This window comes from Chinchilla lanigera, unplaced genomic scaffold, assembly GCF_000276665.1.
Source record: "Chinchilla lanigera isolate Chin_1 unplaced genomic scaffold, ChiLan1.0 scaffold00053, whole genome shotgun sequence".
Taxonomy (NCBI): domain Eukaryota; kingdom Metazoa; phylum Chordata; class Mammalia; order Rodentia; family Chinchillidae; genus Chinchilla; species Chinchilla lanigera.
In genome coordinates, this window is record NW_004955454.1 from 2,353,161 (window position 1) to 2,372,367 (window position 19,207).

A 19,207-nucleotide genomic window follows, 5' to 3' on the forward strand; every position below is an offset into this window, starting at 1 on the left:
TGAATTAACCCATTGATAAAATCATAATTTCACAGCATTATTGGGAGATGATGGACCAAAACATTCAATACAAGCCCCACAAAAATTCAAATCACTTTTCTTGGGTAGACGTGGAAAAGTCAATCCCCAAATTCATCTGAATTCACAGAATAAACTTACTTTGATAAAGAAATCCACAGTTGGAGGATTCACATTTCCTAAACTTCAAAATATACAAACAGAAATATATCTGTTATAATCAAAACACAGTGGTACTGGCATAAGGATAAACATATAGACAAACGTAATACAACTGAGACTAGAAGGGGCTGGGGATTTAGCTCAGCAGCACAGTGCTCGCCTGGCAAGTGCAAGGTCATGAGTTTGATTCCCGGTACCGGAAAACAAAAAAAAAAAAAAAAAACTGAGACCAGAAATAATCATGATGGATGATAATCATCCAGTAACCAAAACACAGAAAGAGCTCTTACAACTTAACAAAGGACAACCCAATTAAAAACTGGACAAAGGACTTAAATAGACATTTATCCAGAGAAGATATATAAAGATCCAACACTACATGAAAAGATGCTCAACACCAGTACTCATTAGAAAAGTGCAGGTCATAACCACAGTGAGATGCCACTTCATAGTCACTAGGATGGCCATAATATAAGAATGAAAATAACAATTGCTGATGAAGTATAAAGAAATAGAAACCCCTTTGCTTATAGCTTTCTCTGTTTCAGTGTCTATATTATCTGCTTTTAAGAACGTCAGGGAAAATATAAAAGTTGTAGGGTCATGGAGGTTTCCACCTCAATATCAAAGGAGGGCCTGAGAGCCAGACAATGTGCAACAGGTCTGATATTCTAAGTGGCACATGCCTGTAATACCAGCATTTGGGAGGCCGAGGCAGGAAAATTGCTGTGAGTTTGAGGTCAGCCTGGACTACATACGGAGGACAAGGCCAGCATGAATTACATAGTGGGCCCAGTCTCAAGAGAAAAAAAGAGGGGCTGGGCATTTAGCTCAGTGGCACAGCACCTGCCTGGCAAGCATGATGTCGTGAGTTCAATTCCTGGTACCGGAAAAAAACAAAACAAACAAAAAAAAAAAAAAAGAAAGAAAAGAAAAAGAAAAAAAGAAAGAAAGAATAAAAGCAACCCTTGTGTATGATAAGAATGTAAAATGCTATAGCTACTGTGGAAATCAGTTGGTGGTTCCTCAAAAAGTTAAATGTATAATTATCATATTGCAATGGCAAGCAGAAACACTGAAACAACACCCAGGATTTGGAGGCAGATTTATTTACATCGACAGGCACTGAACGGGATCATTCCAAGAATATCAGGTCCTGATCTCTGGTGGTCAAGAGCTTATATGGGGTAAGCAAACAGGAAGTACAGAGGCAGAACAGCTTATCAATTGGGGATTGGTTTATACAGTGTGCCTCATAGTGACCAGGTATGCATCACAATGACCAGCTGTTTCTAGGAGACAGAAGGAGCCAGGAACTGGAACAGCAACTACTACCTGGGCAACTAACAAACTGAAGTATAGTGGCTGGGGCTGTTGGGGGGGGGGCATTTTCTGCTACAATATGATCTAAAAATTCCACTTCTAATTACAAACCCAATAGAAATGAGTCATATGTCCTTAAAGATGGAAAATATATCACATTAGATAAAATTCTTCGAGGAAAGTGGAATGTAACTACAAATTCAAAAAGGAGTTCACCAGGTTTGGTGGTGCATGCCTGTAATCGCAGTACTTGGGAGGCTGAGGCAGGAGGATTGCTGTGAGGCCAGCCGGAGGGAAAAAGTGAGTTCCAGGCCAGCCTGAACTGCATAGCAAAACCCTGTCTCAAAAAGACAAAAATGGGTTGAAGAGACTTTTAAAACTTTCTGAACGTTGTGGACTGGCTTAGTCACTTTTTTTTTTTTTTTTTTTTTTTTGAGACAGGGTCTCACTTTGTAGTTGGGGCTGGCGCTCAACTCTAGATATTCCAGGCTGGCTTCGATCTCGTGTCAATCCTCCTGCTTCAGCCTCCCCAGTGCTGGAATTACAGGCATTTGCCACCACTCCCGGCTTAGTCATGTATTTTTAAAGAGATGACATGTACTCAGCCACTGTGATATTTAGATTCCATTTGATACATTTTAAGGATTGTCACAGACACAGCCAGACATTCCTTAAAGCTGTAAAAATAAATTTTATTCAGTAACTACTGACCATACAGGAAAGAGCCAAGCTCCATCCTGATCTATGCAGAGGTGCCTGGATGTCTTAAAGAGAGACTGAGGCAGTAGGAAGTGAACAATGACAACGGGTTGATCCATATAAACGCAATTAGCTGCTGTGTCCCCAGCGGGCAGTCAGTCATAGCTAGGACTCCATCTCCCTAGAGACGGACACAGGCACCATACCTCCGCTGGTTGTATTTCAAAAGAATGGCACTCAGGGCTTTCAGAGTGACCCTGCTGAGCTGTAAGAGATATACAGCTCCCACGGCAAGCCCTTTTTATTAAATGCTCAGGAAAGAAAGCTCAAGAGCCTGTTGGCCGTCTAAGGGTTGGCTCTGGTTGGGGTCGTCCCGAGTGCGCTGGAAGCCGCAGGCCCGCACCGAGGGAGGGAGCCTTGCACCGAGACTTCTGCCGTTCTCGGGGGCAAAACAACTGTTTTGTTCTGTGGTCCCTGCACTCTCCAGAAGTTGAATTATTTGGACCTATTTACACTTTAGGGGCAACGTTCCCGCGAGAGGGAGCCGTTCCCACGCTCTTTGAAGGATGCAAGAGTGGCCGAAGTTTGAAGACCTACGGCATAACCAATTTCCCCAAGAGTCTTCGCCTCTTGGGAGGCTGGTTCGCAGGTTGGCTAGCCTTACTAACCACAAGAGCTGAGCGCCCCAGACGCTTCACTTCCGCTCGGCTGGAGGTCTGCACCACAGAGAGGCAGCCTCCCGGACTTCGCTCCTAGAGCGGCGACGGAAGTTCTCGGGGCGGGGCCTGGGGCGAGTTCCGGCCGCAGTGTGCCGGCGGCCGTGCGGGCTTTGTCGGTATCTGTGTGGGCTTTGTCGGCGGCCTGTGGGGCCGTCGGCGGCTCCGGCGTCGGGCCATTGCAGTCCTCTCGCCACTGGGCACGGGGTGAGTGGCGTGTTACAGGCGGGTGAGGGCTCGGGTCGCCCTGGCCGCGCTTGCTTGTTGCCGGTGGCCTCAGCGTGTCGCCCGGTCCGGGGTTGGAGCCTCAGTCTCCCCGGAGCACCAAGTGGTAACTGCCCGGCTCCACCCGGTGTTGCATGCACTCCTCGCGGCCGGCAGGGATTGCACACCCTGGTCGCCGCGCCCGCGGCTCCGACTTCCATGCGGCGGTGTTCAAGCCACCGCGCCGCCGCCGGGCTGCTGCCCCGGTGTGTGGCGCTGGCTCGGGCGACCCTGCCGTTCTGCTCGGACTGTGCGTGGGCTTCCCGCTCCTGTGCTCTGGATCTGCAGCATCCGTACCGTTGCGCTGCTATGGCGGAGGCCCAAGGGGGATGTGTGACTAGCACAGCCACCTCTGGAGCTTGGGCCCGACGGACAAATCCCAGAGGACGCGAGGTGGTCTGTTACGCTGTCGTAGCTTTTCCCTGAAGCGTCCTTTTCCCCTAGAATTCTATGAATCCTACTGTCGTCTCGCTGCTGATGCTAGGGACGTTTTGCCCCCTTGACACTCTAGCTGTATCACGGTTAAAGTTGCTCAGGGCCTAAGTATGCCAGAGGTTTCCAGGGATGTTAGCTGGGTGCAGGTGCTGAGCTCAGACCTTCTGTTTGTAGACCTCATACTTGAAGCTGCCCTGAGGTACTCGTAGACCTCTCGATCCTCTGAGATCTAGTATCAATGGCGGAGAGAAATAAATGTCTTCTGCCCGCCTAGGATGTGATAGCCATTGTTCTGAGTCTGTAGACAACACCTCATTCCCTGTCCACAGACAGGGGATCTTTGTCCCTGTGAGGGATGTGACATTATACCGAATCTTAATACCTGTTGTAACTTTACAGAACCTACAGAGAGAGACTTCACAATCTTCCGGGCCTTTACTAGAGTTCTGGGGATAGATTCCTGGTTTTCCTAGAATGGTCTCAGTGACGGTAAGGAGAGAGGGCAGAGCTGGGAAGGCTCTGACAGCACTCATGAGCTCAGCTGTTGATGGAGAGGTCAGGGAAGTAATGATAGTAGAGCAAGGTGGCACCATTGAAGCAATTCAGGGAGCCCTGAGTGGTGCCTTAGGTCGTGGAAGATGGCTGGTAAAAGAATACTGGGATTGTCAGGAAAAGAAAACCCTCATCAGTGCCTTTGGGTGAGCTCTAGGAGCAGCTGCTGGGGTTAGAAGTCAAATGACCTGGGAGAGCGGTTAGACTGCACCGGGAACTGATGATTGAACCTAGGGACTTTGTACTGAGCTACATCCCCAGCTCTTCTTACTGATTTTTTTTTTTTTTTTTAAATTTTGAGACAGTCTTGCTAAAGACTGTCTGGGCTCAAACTTTTTGTCCTGTTGTCTCAGTCTCCCAGAGTACTGGAGTTACAAAGTGCATCGCCATGCCCAGTGAGCTGGCTTCACTTCTCTTTGCCCTTGAGCAAGTTGCCTCACAGATCCTCATGGATGGTTATACAGAGAACATGAGAAGACTTCACACACCTTGCCTAGTGTCTGATATGCACAGTGCTCAGATGCCTCCATGACTGCGGTGGCAAGTGCACAGGCTTCTGATGGAGCTCTCTAGCTCTGCTTTTGTTTTTCTTAAGGGTGAAACTCAGCAAACCTTTCTTCTCCTTTTCTTTAGGACATGAGCAACAGGTGGTGACTGAGAGCCAAGGCTGGAATGTCCCTTTACCGGTATGGGTGCAAAATCTGAGCTTCTAGTGCTATAACGGGCATCTTCTGAGCACCCAGGGCAAGTGCTGCTGGTGCACAGCTTTGGGTGTGCATTTAGACCATTTCATGTAAATTTTTTTCCCAGCAGATTCCATATTTTATAGTAGAAAAGGGTCATATGGGGCCAGAAGCCTGGCATAGGTTTATATTCACTGAAATTATTTTAAATGAAAAAGTATTGATTTAATTATATTTGTATTCATAGAAGTAGAAGCTAAGCAGAAATACAAGATTTCTGATTTTAATCAAGTGTGGTAGCACATTGGGATAATCCCAACATTCAGAGCTTGAGGTAAGAGGATCACAAATTCAAGCCCAGCCTGGACAACTTGAGACATTGTCTTAAAAAACGCCTGGAGATGTAGCTCAGTGTCAAGATCCTGGGTTCAATCGCTAGTCACCCTCCAACCCCTGCAATTGTTAATTTTGAGACAAAAGTTTTTCTTTCTTCAATAATGATTTTATTTGTTCATTCATTTGGTGAGGCTAGAGATCAAATTCAGCCTCAAGACAAATGTTTCTTCAAAGCAGGAAATATTCTTTTTTTAGGGGGAGGGCAGATAGGGTCTCACTTTGTCATGCAGGCTGGACTTGAACTCACGGTTCACCTGCCTCAGCCCTCAAGTGCTAAGATTACAGGCATGTGCCACCATGCCCAGTAGGAATATTCTATTTTAAACACTTCCTCTAAAGTTAAAAAAAAAAATTTATGTGAAAACCATTTGGAGGCACACAAATGGTCTTAAGCTATACTCTAAAGATGCAAGCTTGTTTGCAGGTAGTGTCATTTAAAAAATAAAAAGCAACTGGGAGCAATGGCATACACATATAATCCCAGCTATTCAGAAAGCTAAGACTGGATATAAATTCAAGACCAGCCTGGGCCACTTAAACAAGACCCTGTCTCAAGAATAACATAAAGAGCCAGGTGTGGTGTTGGCAGGCCTGCATTACAAAGTGAGACCCTTTCTCAAAAAAAAAAAAGTATAAAAAGAGTTGGAGATGTATCTCAGTGGTAGAGCACTTGCCTAGTATGGGCGAGGGCCTGGGTTCAATCCCCAGTACTGCAAAGGAGGAAAAAAGTCATTAGGTATCACTGACTTCCAAAATGAGAGACTGTACCTCCACCTCACTCTCAGCACCTTCTTTTTATTATTTATTTTTGGTTTTTTTGAAACAGGGTCTTACTATCTAGTTCAGACTGATCTTCAACTCACTATGTAGCCCAGGCTGACCTCAAACTCAAGGCGATCATCCTGCCTCAGCCTCTCAAGTGCTGGGATTATAGGTGTGCGCAACCATGACTGGTTCCCTTTTTAAATTTAGAGAAGTGGTGATGCTTAACATATAAAACTACTTTCCAAATACTAATCCCAGCTGATCTCTAAGCAAAGTATCCTGTAAAAGTGACATTACACTTGGGAAAGAAAAGAAATTTCTCAGAAAATGGACATCAGAGGCAGACAGATCTAATTTGAATTTAGCTCTAACTTTTACTGGTTCAATGACTCTGTATGATTTACTTTCTCTCTTAGTCTGTTTCCTCTGTCAAGAGATAAAACACCTAGCCTCTGAGGAGGGGAGGCGTGCCTGAGCCAATGCAGGTCTTTTGTTCAGCATAGTGCCTGGCTGAGCTTTGAGGGCCTGATGAATAGTCCCTCCTTCTTTCTGGGGTTCTGAAGTGGTTGAGGCTCACCAGTAAGGCATGTAAAGAGCAAACATTCACCTTTTTACTAGCCATAGGCTAGGTTGGAGAGACATTGGACTTCTTCAGACTAAATGCCAGTTACACTGATGTCCACTGGTTGGCAGCACTGTATAGCTTCTGTCTGTCCTCATGGGTGTTTCCCTGCTTAAAACTCAAGACTTTGGGAAGCAAAGCAGCATATGTACCTCTGGAAACAGCTGGCTTGTAAGAGGAGTAGAATGCCTACCTGAGGTAGAAAGCCTAGCTATTGTCCTAAGCATTTAATTCTGTCAACTCATCACCTGTCCTGGGGATGGATGCTGACTTTGACATGGTGGGGAAGAGGAGAGCATTATGATTTTGAATAGGAAAAAAAACAACAGGTTTATGCTTTTTAAGGGTCATCCTGCTGGCTGTGTGGAAGAGAGAGAAAGGAGACACGAGGCAGGTTCATGGGCCTGTGTCAAGAAATGATGGTGGAAGGTATGTTGGAAGTTTGTAAGTGAAAGCTCAGCTTACAGGTCTGCAATGGATTGAATATGGAGTGTGAACAAAGAAAAGTGAGACAAGGACTCTTGCAATAATTGTGGCCTGAGCAAATGGAATGTTGGAGTTCTTACTATAGAGTGACAGATTTAGAGAGAAAAATCAGAAGTTTGACACATTAGGTCAGAAGTTTGACACAATGTATGTGAAAAATGTATGTGAAAGGTTTGAAAAGATTCAGAGAATATCCAGGTGAAGGTATCACAATTAGAGCTAGTCAGGGGTAGAAGTTAGGAAGATGGTTAGGCTACAGATAGAATGCATATTTCAGCAGTGGCTGTCTCCTAAAATGGGTGTGCTCATCTCCAGAGTGAATGGGGATAGAAAGTGGTACATGACAGGACTCTGGTGTCATCAGTGGATACCCTGAGGGAGTAGTCAGTGAAGAAGGGAGAGAGCAGGCCAGGAGAGGCTGTCCCAGAAACCCACTGACAAGGTGACTCAGAAGAAGAGGAGTTACTGGCTATCAGCCTCTGCCAGTAGTTTTGTTGGGGGGTAGGGTGCTGTGGCTGGCCTGGCTGGGTGACATGGTGGACTGTTGGGGTGTAAGTCTGATTGGAGTAGGTTTAAAGATGTAAAGGATGAAGAAACAAGTCCAGTGACCCTGTGAGGGTTGCTATAGAGAAGTAGAGTAATGAAGTAGTACTTGGAGGGAATAGGGCCTAAGAAGTGAGGGTTTTTGTTTAAAATCTTTCAGAACATTCTTTGTTCTGTTTTATGGTACTTGAGATCAAGTGAAGCAAGCACTCTACTACTGAGCTATACCTCCGGCCCAGTTTCTTTTTGAGACTGGGTCTCACTTGTTACCCAGACTGGCCTTGAACTTATAGCTCAAGTGATCTGCCCACTCCGATATCTAGGATCACAGGCATGCTGCAAAGTTAGATTTTTAGGTGGGAGAAGTGCTGTCATTGCTGTATGTGATGGACCTTGGGCTGCTAAGATAGAAGGGAGCTCATGATTTTGTAGAGGACATAAATAATGGCAGGAAGAACTGGGAGGGGAGGGGTCTAGAGCACAGCGACAATTTAACTCAACAGAAGGGAGAGCAGATGGGTACAGATGTAGGTAGGTAGATGAGAGAAAGTGGACATTTCTGTCTCATCAGTTCTATTTTTCTCATCGAAACTTGAATCAGGGTCATCAGCTGAGGGGCAGGAGGGATGTTGCACATTTAAAAAGAGGAAAACCAGGAGAGTTAGGGAAGTATAGCTTTCGGAGCCATCAAGTAGAGCTGTAAAATGTGGCTTACTCCAGTCAGCAAGAGTGCAGACAGGTTAGGAAGCAAGCCAAATCTAACCTACACACTGCAGAAGGAGAAAGTACAGGGGAGTTGGGGGTATATGAAGAGGATGATTATACAGGTATCCCTCAGTTCCACAGATACCAAAATCTGAAGAGCCACAAGTCCCTAACATGAAATGCTGCAGTATTTGCATGTAACCTATGCATAGCCTCCATGTGCTGTAAATCATCTCTAGGTGACTTGCCATACCTAACGCAGTGTAGTTTTTGTTGTTGTTATTATTATCATCATCATTAGGGAACAATAACAGGAAAAAGTCTGTATGTGTTCAGTGCAGACAATTTTTTTCTTCCAGTGTTTTTGATACAGAATTGTTCAAATCACAGATATAGAACTGAGGTGTGCAGGGCTGAATTCTGGGTGGTTAGAACTGTGCCGAGGAGTTCTGAGCAGGAAGCAGAGACCACTGTAGCCACTGTAGGCAGCAATGGCTTTGGTCTAGGGAACTAGATGACAAAACCACTGGAAGGGCTGCAAGACTGGAAGTCAGGAGGTCCTAACTGGATTTGGTTCCTGGGTGAGCTGTAGCTCCTGTCAGTGCTAGGGCTATGTGTAACATGTAACCTCAAGTAAATGCAGTACCATGGATCACAGTAGGTGGGGACTAAAAGCAAGATACGGAGGACTAGGAGGCGTGGTGGTATATGCCTGTAATTCCAGCACTTGGGAAACTGAGGCAGGAGGATTGCCATCAGTTGCAGGCCAGCCTGGGGTACATAGCAAGATACTATTTAAAAAAAAATTTTTTTAAAAGATATGAAGAAGTAAGAGACAGTGATCAGGTGGTAACACTGATAAATTTTAGTGTTCCCACTTAGAAACATGGATCTTGATTTTTGGGTAGGGTCCAAGTTATATCCCTGACACTGCCTCACATTCAGGAGGCACAGAGGGTCAGCAGAATGCTGTGTACTACAGAGTTGGACATGTCAGATAGAGAGCCACAGAGAGATTTCCCAAATGAGGATGGCTGTTCGAGCTAACTGTGGGGTCAGGAGTGTGGGCAGAGGAAACAGTTGAATCCTTCATGTGCTTCAGTAGCTCCTTGTTAACAAAGGGGAAAAACAATCTTCTTCTTGTTTCAGATTCTGCTGCAGAACGAGATGGTGATGAGAAGGTGACTCCAAAGCTTGAATTTCTGAGGATGAAAATTCCCATAAGATGATGTCAGACAGACTCACAGTAATGGAGCACCCTACCTCTGAGTCTAGAGAAGTCCATGAAGCCAGATTAGGGCAGCTATTGGGAAACTCAGAAGGGCAGAGCCTAGGAAGTCCCCCCTCTCAGGAGGATGGGTTCAAACAAGTTACAGTGACCCACTGGAAAATCCAAACAGGAGAGACAGCCCAGGTGTGTAGTAAGCCAGGGAGAAACCCTATTCTGAACCCAAATCTTCTTATACTTCAAAGGGAGCTTGTAGAAGGGGAGTCTCATCCCTGTGGTATTTGTGGTAAAAGTTTCTCATTTAACTCAGACCTAGTTAAACATCAAATTTCTCACACTGGGCAGAAACCTTATAAATGTGAACATTGTGGGAAAGACTTCAGTCAGGCCTCACACCTTGTAGAGCACCAGAGAACCCACACTGAAGACAGATTGTATGTGTGCAATGTGTGTGGGAAAGACTTCATTCACTACACAAATCTTGCTGAGCACCAGCAAGTACATACGGGAGAAAAGCCATTCCGATGTGCTCAGTGTGGGAAAGCATTTTGTCACAGCTCAGACCTCCTTCGGCACCAGAGAGTTCACACTAGAGAAAGACCTTTTGAGTGCAAAGAGTGTGGGAAAGGCTTCAGCCAGAGCTCCTTACTTATTCGCCATCAGAGAATTCACACAGGTGAAAGACCTTATGAGTGTAATGAGTGTGGGAAATCTTTTATCAGGAGCTCCAGCCTTATTCGACATTACCAAATCCACACTGAAGTAAAGCAGTATGAGTGCAAAGACTGTGGGAAGGCCTTCCGCCACCGCTCAGACCTCGTCGAGCACCAGAGGATTCATACTGGGGAGAGACCCTTTGAGTGTAATGAGTGTGGGAAGGCCTTCATTCGAAGTTCAAAACTTATTCAGCATCAGAGAATTCACACTGGAGAGCGGCCTTATGTCTGCAATGAGTGTGGGAAGCGCTTCAGCCAGACATCCAACTTCACTCAGCATCAGAGAATCCACACTGGGGAGAAACTCTACGAGTGTGATGAATGTGGGAAGGCCTTCTTCCTGAGCTCATATCTTATCCGGCACCAGAAAATCCACACTGGTGAGCGGGTATATGAATGTAAAGAATGCGGGAAGGCTTTTCTGCAGAAAGCCCACCTCACAGAGCATCAGAAGATCCACACTGGGGACCGACCATTTGAGTGCAAAGACTGCGGGAAAGCCTTCATCCAGAGCTCTAAGCTGCTGCTCCACCAGATTGTGCACACCGGGGAAAAGCCCTATGTGTGCAGTTTCTGTGGGAAAGGCTTCATCCAGAGGTCAAACTTCCTCCAACACCAGAAGATGCACACTGAAGAGAAGCTGTATGAGTGTAGTCAGCTGGGAGAGGATTGTACGCCACCCCCTGACTTTATCCACCAGGAGGGCCTTTCCCTAAGTGAGACTCCTACATGTTTAGATGAGAGGTCCACAGGGCAGGAGGGTCACATGGATAACTTATGATCACTCTAATTCAAGAGAGTGGTGTTTAAAGGTGGGTGGAATTAGGGTTGTTGTTGCTTTGGACGTGTCAGTTTCCTTAATCATGGAGGGGCTGTATTTAGAGTGGTCTGGTGCCTACCAGTGGACAGCTGGCTTTGAGCTGGAACAGGTTAGAGGAAGAAAAGTTTTCTGTATTGTATTCACAAATACAACCCACTCTTGAGTTCAGTCCTTTCAGAGCAGAGCTTTGAATTTAGTCTTTTACTTAAGAGAGGGTTGCCTGTGAGGCTAGAGAAGATTATTCTCATGCAAAACCCATACTGGGTTCTCTGTTGTCCTGGGGATGACCCCCAAGCCCCCATGTTCTGTGTCCTGAGGTTTCTATCTCCTTAACTGATCAGTTCCTGGCCACACAGTTGTGTCCCACTTCTCACTCCACACTGCTCTGCTGAATAACTCATCTTGCAAGGCTCTGGCATCTTGTCAAGGAACATTTCCCTTGCACTTAGCCAGCAAGTTTTCCACACTTTTGAGGCTCAGTGCTTATCTCTTACTACTGAATTATGAATTATTTCTTGTTACACTCAGTTCCTTGATAGTGATGATGTCCTGATTGGTTCATACATCCCCAGTGCCTAATGTGCATCCATAAAAAACACCCCCACATCTGTGTAATTGGCAGCTCTCTTGCTTTGTCCTTTCTGTATTGCTATTTTTTTGAGGAGTATTTTTGTGTCAGTATGATCTAGTTTACTGGACATATCTTCTCTCCTAGACCCCTTAATGCCTTCTGCTCCTGCCTGAGAGTTGCTGAATTACTTGCTTATATTGGCCCCCTCACATTGCTGCCTGCAGCCTCACCTGGAACTGCCTACTGCCCTTAATGCCCCCAGGTACTTGATGGGTACACAACCCCAGTGTACTGCACAACTTCGTTCTAGCTCATTTTGTCTTTTTGGGGGGGTGGGTAGTTCTTATGTCTTAATCACTTTTCTTGTCAGTGAGATATCATATCTGATAGCCACAGCTTAAAGGTGGAGAGGTTTATTTTGGCTCACATTTTGAGAAGTTTCACTCCATGTTCCATAGGCTCCACAGAAGAAATGGCATAGTAGAAGGGCTTAGCAGAGGAAAATTGCGTATGTCATAGAGGCAGAAAGCAGAGAGCAAAAGGAGGAGCCAGAGAGGGAGAGAACACCCTTCCAAGTTATGTCCCCATTGACCTGCCTTTAACCAGACCCCAACTCATAACACCACACACTGAAGAGTATAGCGCCCTCATGTTCTAATCACCTTCCAAAAGCCCCACTACTGAGCACATGAGAGTTTTGGAGGACATCTTAAATCTAAACCATAACACAGCAGCTCCAAGATTGACTCAACTCCTGACAATTAGTTGCCCTCTGCTTCACATTATCACTCATTTGAAAAGGTACTGTACTGAGATCTATAAGGAATAGTTCTGGATATTGGGAAAGTGAGAGGAAGAGGCCATCTGCACTACAGTAGTGTGGAATGCCGTGGGGAAGACATGATGTTACAGTGAGTAAAGTGCCAAGATAGGGAGAAGTGTGCTCTAGGTCTTATAGGAACATTAGGAGGTGACTAGCAGCATGGCAGATCTGGGAAGACTTCACAGAAGAGGTGACATTTGAACTGGCTCAGAGGCTAGTGGGTGCTTTCCACTAGCGGAGAAAAGATGATCTGGGAGAGGGAGCTCTACATATACAGGCAGGCTCAACAGACTGCTGCTTGGTTGGGCAGCAGAGCAGGCAGCTTTGGCACATGGCAAAGTCCTTTCAGCAGGACTGCTTACCTTGGCCTTTGATTTTTTCTTCATCTGAATGTTAACTGAAACAACCAGCTTTGAGATGATTTTAAAAACAATTTTTTTTTTGGCCTATAAAGGCATATTTTGAATTCTTATCAAATCCCAACAACCCTTGAGGGAACAGAGTTCAAAAGAACATACAATATCCACTTTGTGAAAAACTTACTAGAGATGTTTCACATGTAGAGAAATAGGTGATATGAGACCATTTTAATCAGTACAACAGAATGTGTACTTTGAATGTGCAGAGCTTTGGGAAATACCTAAATCTGTGTATCCACCATGCATAATCAAGATAAACAAATTTCCACCTAAAAGTTTTCTTTCCCTTTCCCATCAGCTCACTGCCCCCCCCCCCACAGTAACCACTTTGTGTCAGTGTAGATTAGCGTTGCTTGTCTTAGAACCTCACACATGTGGATTCGTGTGGACTCGAGTGTCTGAATTCCGACCCTTCAGTGTGTTTTTAGGTTCAACCACATTTTGTGTTTTGGTAGTTCTTGTTGCTAAAACCCCATTGTATAGAGAAATTACCATTTGTTACTCATTGATCTGTTTATGGAAATAGGCTTTCCAGTTTTGACTCAAGAATTAAATTTGCTGGGATTTGTAGTTTAGTGATAGGGTCCTTGCATGGCATGCATGAGGCCCTGGGCTTGATCCTTACTGTTTCAAAAAAGAAAAAGAATTGTTAGCCAGGTGTGGTCACATGTGCCTGTCACCTATCTACTTGGGAGGCTGAGGCAGGAGGATTTCAAGTTAAAAACCAGACTGGACAACTCAGTAAGACCCTGTCTAACAAGGGCTGCAGATGTACCTCAGTGCTTCCTGGGTTTAATTCCCAGTATTACCAAAAACAACAAAAAAAAATAAAACTGTTATGAGCATTTATGTGTTCATTTGCACATGTTTTTATTTCTCTTGGGCAAATACATTTATTGCTAGGTTATAAGACCTTAGTTCATTTAAGAGACTAGCCAAAAGGGCATGAACTGGGTGGCTAATAAAGGACAAGAATTCATTTCTCACAGTGGTGGAGGCTGGGAGATCCAAGGTACGGGTAGATAGGGTGTCTGGTAAGGGCCCTCTTCCTCTGTTGATGAATGTCTTCTCACTGTAACCTCACATGGCAGAAGGGGTCTAGGGGCCTTTCGCCCTCACAGGGGCATAAATCCCATCCCTGAAGGCTTTGCCCTTGTGGTCTGATAACCTCTCAAAGGCCTCATCTCTTCATACTGTCACATTTGGGGTTAGGATTTCAGCATGAGTTTAAGGGTTATGTAAAAAGTCCACTGTAGTGTGTTTTAACATTGTAAGAAACTGCCATAGAGGTCTCGTGGTCGTACTGTCTCACCTTCCTGCTGCACTGTGACACCACTGTTGCTTTCAGGCCTGGCCAACACATTATATTGTCAGTCTCTTAAAGCTGACCCTATTCTTCTGTCTAGTTTTAATTTGGACCTGCCTGCTGAGTGCTGCACAACACCTTTCAAGTGATGATTGCTGTTCTATATCACCATTTGTGATGTGGTCACATCTTTTGGTCTGTCTCAAGTTGGATTCTCTTACCAACTTGTAAGAATCATTCCCATACTCTAGAGAAAGCATCTTCAAATACATGTTTATTATGAATATTTTCTTAGTGTCTTCGGCTTGCCTTGTCATTTTCTTGGTGGTGTTTTTGAAGATCAGATTTTAAAATTTTGAATAAGTCCAGTTTACCAAAAAAAAAAAAAAATTTTTTTTTTCTTTTTTTTGAGATAGGGTCTCACTATGTAGTTCAGGCTGGCCCTGAACTCACTATAGCCTAGGCTAGCCTCGAACTTGGAATGATCCTCCTGCCTCAGCCTCCAGAGTGCTAGGATTACAGGTGTGCACCATCATGCTTGGCTTTTTTTCACCTGCCTTCCTCCCTTCCTCCCTTCCTCTCTTCCTTCCTGAGACAAGGTCTCGATATGTAGTTTATGCTGGCCTTGAACTCACTGTGTAGTCCAGACTGATTTGTGGCAATCCTGCCTAATTCTCCTGAATGCTGGGATTACAGGTATGCCCAGCAATCAAAATCCTTTATAGTTATGATTTTCTTCATACTACTGGGGATTGAACCTAGGGCCTTCATAATAAGTTACACTCCCAGCCTTTTTAAATTTTGTGAGATAGGGTCTCAGGACTTGCTCGGGCTGGGCTTGAACTTGATGTCCTCCTGCCTCAGCCTTCCAATATGTTGGGATTACAAGTATGTACCACCTTGCCTGTCTTATAGTTAAGATTTTTAAGTTTTAAGAAACAGTTGCCTATTCAAAGGACATGCATTTTTATTTCCCCTCAAAGGACATGCATTTTTATTTCACCTCTATTTTGAGAGGTGTGGATGTGTGGTCTGTATGGATGTGGTGTCCTAACTGAACCCAGAGACTTAGACATACAGTACTAAGCAAGTGCTTTGCCAATAAACGAAATCCTCAGACTCCATTTGTGTGTGTGTGTGTGTGTGTGTTAGGAAGATTGAGCCCAGGCCCAGACCCTCAGACTTTTACAATTTTTTTTTTAAGACAGGATTGAGTTCAAGGCCAGCCTGAACTATGTAGTGAAACCCTGTCTCAAACAAATAAAAGTAACTTAAAAAGACAGGATCTTGCTAAACTGCCCATGCTGGCCTTGTGCTCTTGCCTCAGCCTCCCAAGTAGCTGGGATTATAGGAATGCACCACCACATCTGGCTTTGAGTTCATTTTTTGTGTATAACATGCAGTGAAGATCGATATTCAGGTTTTGTCTATGTGGATAGTTTGTTTTTTTTACCATTTGTTGGGATACTATACTTTCTCACTGAATAAACTTCCACACTTTTGTAAAAAAAAAAATAAATGATTATGTGTGAATGGTTTGTTCCTTTGCTCTTGTCCATGTATTGTCACCCCACTCTGACACTATCATTTTGCAATACATGTTGAAATCAGGTATTGGAAGTGCTCCAGTTTTTTCTTTTCCAAATTTTATCTTAGGTCCTTTACATTTCAGTGTAAGTTTTAGCATCAGGTTGTCAATTTGTACAAAAAGGAAGCTTGTCTGGGATCTGTAGATCAGTTTAGATAGAAGGGAAGGGGGAAAAGTTGAAATGTGTTATGGACATTACCAGTTCCCCAATGAAAGCAATCATGTACTGTAAACATATACTACCAATAAATTTTAGAAAGTCTGAAAAATTGTCCAGGTATGATGGTGCACACCTGTAATTCCAGCACTCAGGAGGCTGAGGCAGAAAGATTGTGAGTTTGAGGCCAGCCTGGGCTACAGAGTTGAGTTCAAAGCCAGCCTGAACTGCATAATGAAACCCTGTCTCAAAAGGAAAAAAAAGTCTGAAAAAAAATCAGTATTAACATTTTAACAATTCTAAGTTTTCCTTGAGCATAGTATACTGTACTTAGTTTCTCTCACATTATAGGTCTTTCATATTTTGTTAAACTTTTGGGTTCCATATGTCCATGTGTATAATTGTTTAAAAAGCTATTTTTCAATTATATCTGCTAGTGTACAGAAATTAATTAGTTTTCTGTTTTGATCTTGTATCCACCAACTTAGATCAATTCACATATTTCAGTAGCTTTTTTCCTAGATTTCTCAGTGTTTTCTGTATATATAATCATGTCATCTGCTTGTTAAGAATCTTTCTTGCTGGGCATGGTCGCACATGCCTGTAATCCCAGCACGCGGAGGCTGAGGCAGGAGGATCATTCTGAGTTGGAGACCAGCCTGGGCTACAAAGTGAGCTCAAGGCCAGCCTGAAGTGCATAGTGAGACTCTGTCTCAAAAAGGCAAAAAAAAAAAAAAAACCAAAGAATTTTTTTTCCAATATATATCAACTTTTTTTTCTTGTCTTATTGCACTGACTAGATTTATTTCACTTGTTTAGTTTTGCTGGTACTGGGTATTGAAGTGAGGGCTCTGGCACCAAGTTTTGTTTCCATTTTTGTTTTTTTTTTAATGTTTTCTGAGAAAGGGTGCCATTTAAGTTCAGTCAGGATCAAACTTGTGATCCTTCCACCTCAGCCTCCCAAGAGCTGGAATTACAAGCATGTGCCACTGTGCCTATCTTTTTTGGGGTGAGGGGGCGGTACCAGAAATCGAACTTGGGACCTTGCACTTGGCCAGGCAGGTGCTGTGCTGCTGAGCTATATATATCCCCAGCCACTGTGCCTATCTTAAAATTTTCACTACATGTGGTATAGTACCTTCTCAGTTTGTCTTGTTTTGTTACTAACATAATGTTACTTTCAAAAACATCCACACTGGAGTTGTTTGTGTAATAATGATATATTTCTTCGTTAATGTTTGATTCCATCAGTGAAACAGTGGGACTTTAATTGTGGGAAAATTTTTTTTAATTGCAGAATCAATTTCTTCAATAGATACAGTGGTCAGATTTTTTGGTTTTCTGCACAAACTTTGGTAATTTTTTTATCTTTCAAGGAATTATTTCAGATACAGGAGTTATTGGCATAAAGTTGTTCAGAACCTTCCATTAAAGTAATGTACTGGGGATTGAACCCAGGACCTTCACACTGAGCTATATCCCCAGCTCCCTTCCCCACTTTTTTTGAGTCAGGGTCTCATTAAATCATTTAAGCTATCCAGGCTGGGCTCAAACTTGCCATCCTCCTGCCTCTGCCTCCTGCGTGCTGGGATTATAGGAGTGTGCCACCATGCCCAGCAAAAAAAGACTTAACTACATTTGCTGTCTATACTTTTCCCACATCCTAATAAAGACCCCTATCTATATCCTAATGATCTCATTCCTCACTTGGAAACTGGCCTACTGCCCCAGTTGAATAAAGTTTTATCTTTACTCTTAATCTCACCCTGGTAAATTCTTCACCCACCCATGTCATTAGCCCTTTTTACACTGTCTCCTATGGCAAGCACAGTCTTTACTGTCTGCATGCCTGTCAGCATCCTGGTCTTCTAATCTCCCACCAGAATTGCCTGCCAAGCCCCACTTACAGCCTTCTAGGCTTCGTCATGATTCTTTAAACTTTTTCAAACGCCTCCCACAAACCATTTCCAAAGGCTTCTGAACTACATTGTCAGATATAGTCACAGTAACAACCCCAGTTCTCAGTACCAATTTTCTGTGTATGTCAGTGGGATAAAATACCTCACAAAGGAGGTTGATTGCAGCTCATGGTTTCACGGGTTTCAGTCCATGGCCTGCTAGCTCCAAAATAAACATGGCTTCTGTGGTGGAGGAAAGCTGCTCACCTTACTAACGGACAGCTAAGTTAGGTAAAAATTAACAGGCAAACAGAAAGGAATAGGACCCTCAAGGGAGTCACTACAAAAGATGAGACACATCGCTATTGCAGCTGGAGACATCTGAAGTGAGCCAGGCCTCAAGCTTTTCTAGTGATAAACAGCAGCTTGAGATGGTGCCACAATTGCTACCATCTGGTCCAGTGAGCCCAGATAGTAGGCCAGACACATAGATGGGTGACAGAATACCCTGACCTGTACTCCCATCCCCTTCTAAGAAGGCCTTTGTTTTTTGTACAGTAGAAGATAAGCTGAAGTTAATGATGCATACCATATACCCTTCCTATGTGCTTCACATTTCTATTGGATTAATAGCTAAACAACTGCACTTGTAAACCTGTATGTTGATTGTAGTTTGACTTGTGGTTACCCAAGTTGTAATTTTGTGTATAAATTACCTCTAGACAAAGAGTCTCAGTGGCCACCCACTTTTGGGACCCTTTGTGTCCCAGGAGCTTTCTCTCAATAAACCTATCCTATTCTTAACCTCCCTTGTCCTTGAATCCATTCTTCTGTATCAGGAGAAAAAAACTGGGCACATCTGACATCTAACAAGTTGGGAGTCACTTCCCTGTGACAACCTCATGGCAACCAGGAAGCAGAGCACAGGAGAAGAGTCCGAGGAAGGAGCAAGGACCAGATTTAGTCCCCAAGGTTATTCGTCTATGACCTACCCAGAAGTGTGCTCTACTAGTCCCCTAGGCAGCTCTCAAGTCAATCAAGGTGACAATCAACCATAAACCATCACAGAATACTTACGAGAGTGGAGGATGAATGTTAGACACCCCACTGCCCAAATGAGCTGGAAACTCCAGCTATCCATGTATTGTCATTTAATTCCAAATGTATCATTAACTGCTTGCCCAGTGAAATGGAGCTGGGCATTTAAAGTATCTCTCCCTCCCTTCCCCTCCCTCTCCTCTCTCTCCTGTCTCCTCTGTCTCTCTTTCTGTCTCTCTGTCTCTCTGTTTCTATCTAATGCTTAGCTCAGATA

At 44.2% G+C, this 19,207-nt stretch overlaps 1 protein-coding gene across 4 annotated transcripts; it reads left to right on the forward strand.

Moving 5' to 3' along the window:
* The first annotated feature begins 2,192 nt into the window (after nucleotides 1-2,192).
* Znf623 (zinc finger protein 623) lies at nucleotides 2,193-13,476 on the forward strand. Of its 4 annotated transcripts, XM_005395793.2 has the most exons (4): nucleotides 2,193-3,125; nucleotides 4,803-4,855; nucleotides 6,981-7,064; nucleotides 9,519-13,476. In XM_005395793.2, exon 4 carries the CDS (start codon nucleotides 9,595-9,597, stop codon nucleotides 11,092-11,094), a length of 1,500 nt encoding a protein of 499 aa, XP_005395850.1. In that variant the 5' UTR covers nucleotides 2,193-3,125; nucleotides 4,803-4,855; nucleotides 6,981-7,064; nucleotides 9,519-9,594; the 3' UTR covers nucleotides 11,095-13,476. The 4 variants fall into 4 exon arrangements, with proteins under 4 accessions (XP_005395850.1, XP_005395851.1, XP_005395852.1 ...); XM_005395794.2 differs by lacking the exon at nucleotides 6,981-7,064; XM_005395795.2 differs by lacking the exon at nucleotides 4,803-4,855.
* Nucleotides 13,477-19,207: the final 5,731 nt, after the last annotated feature.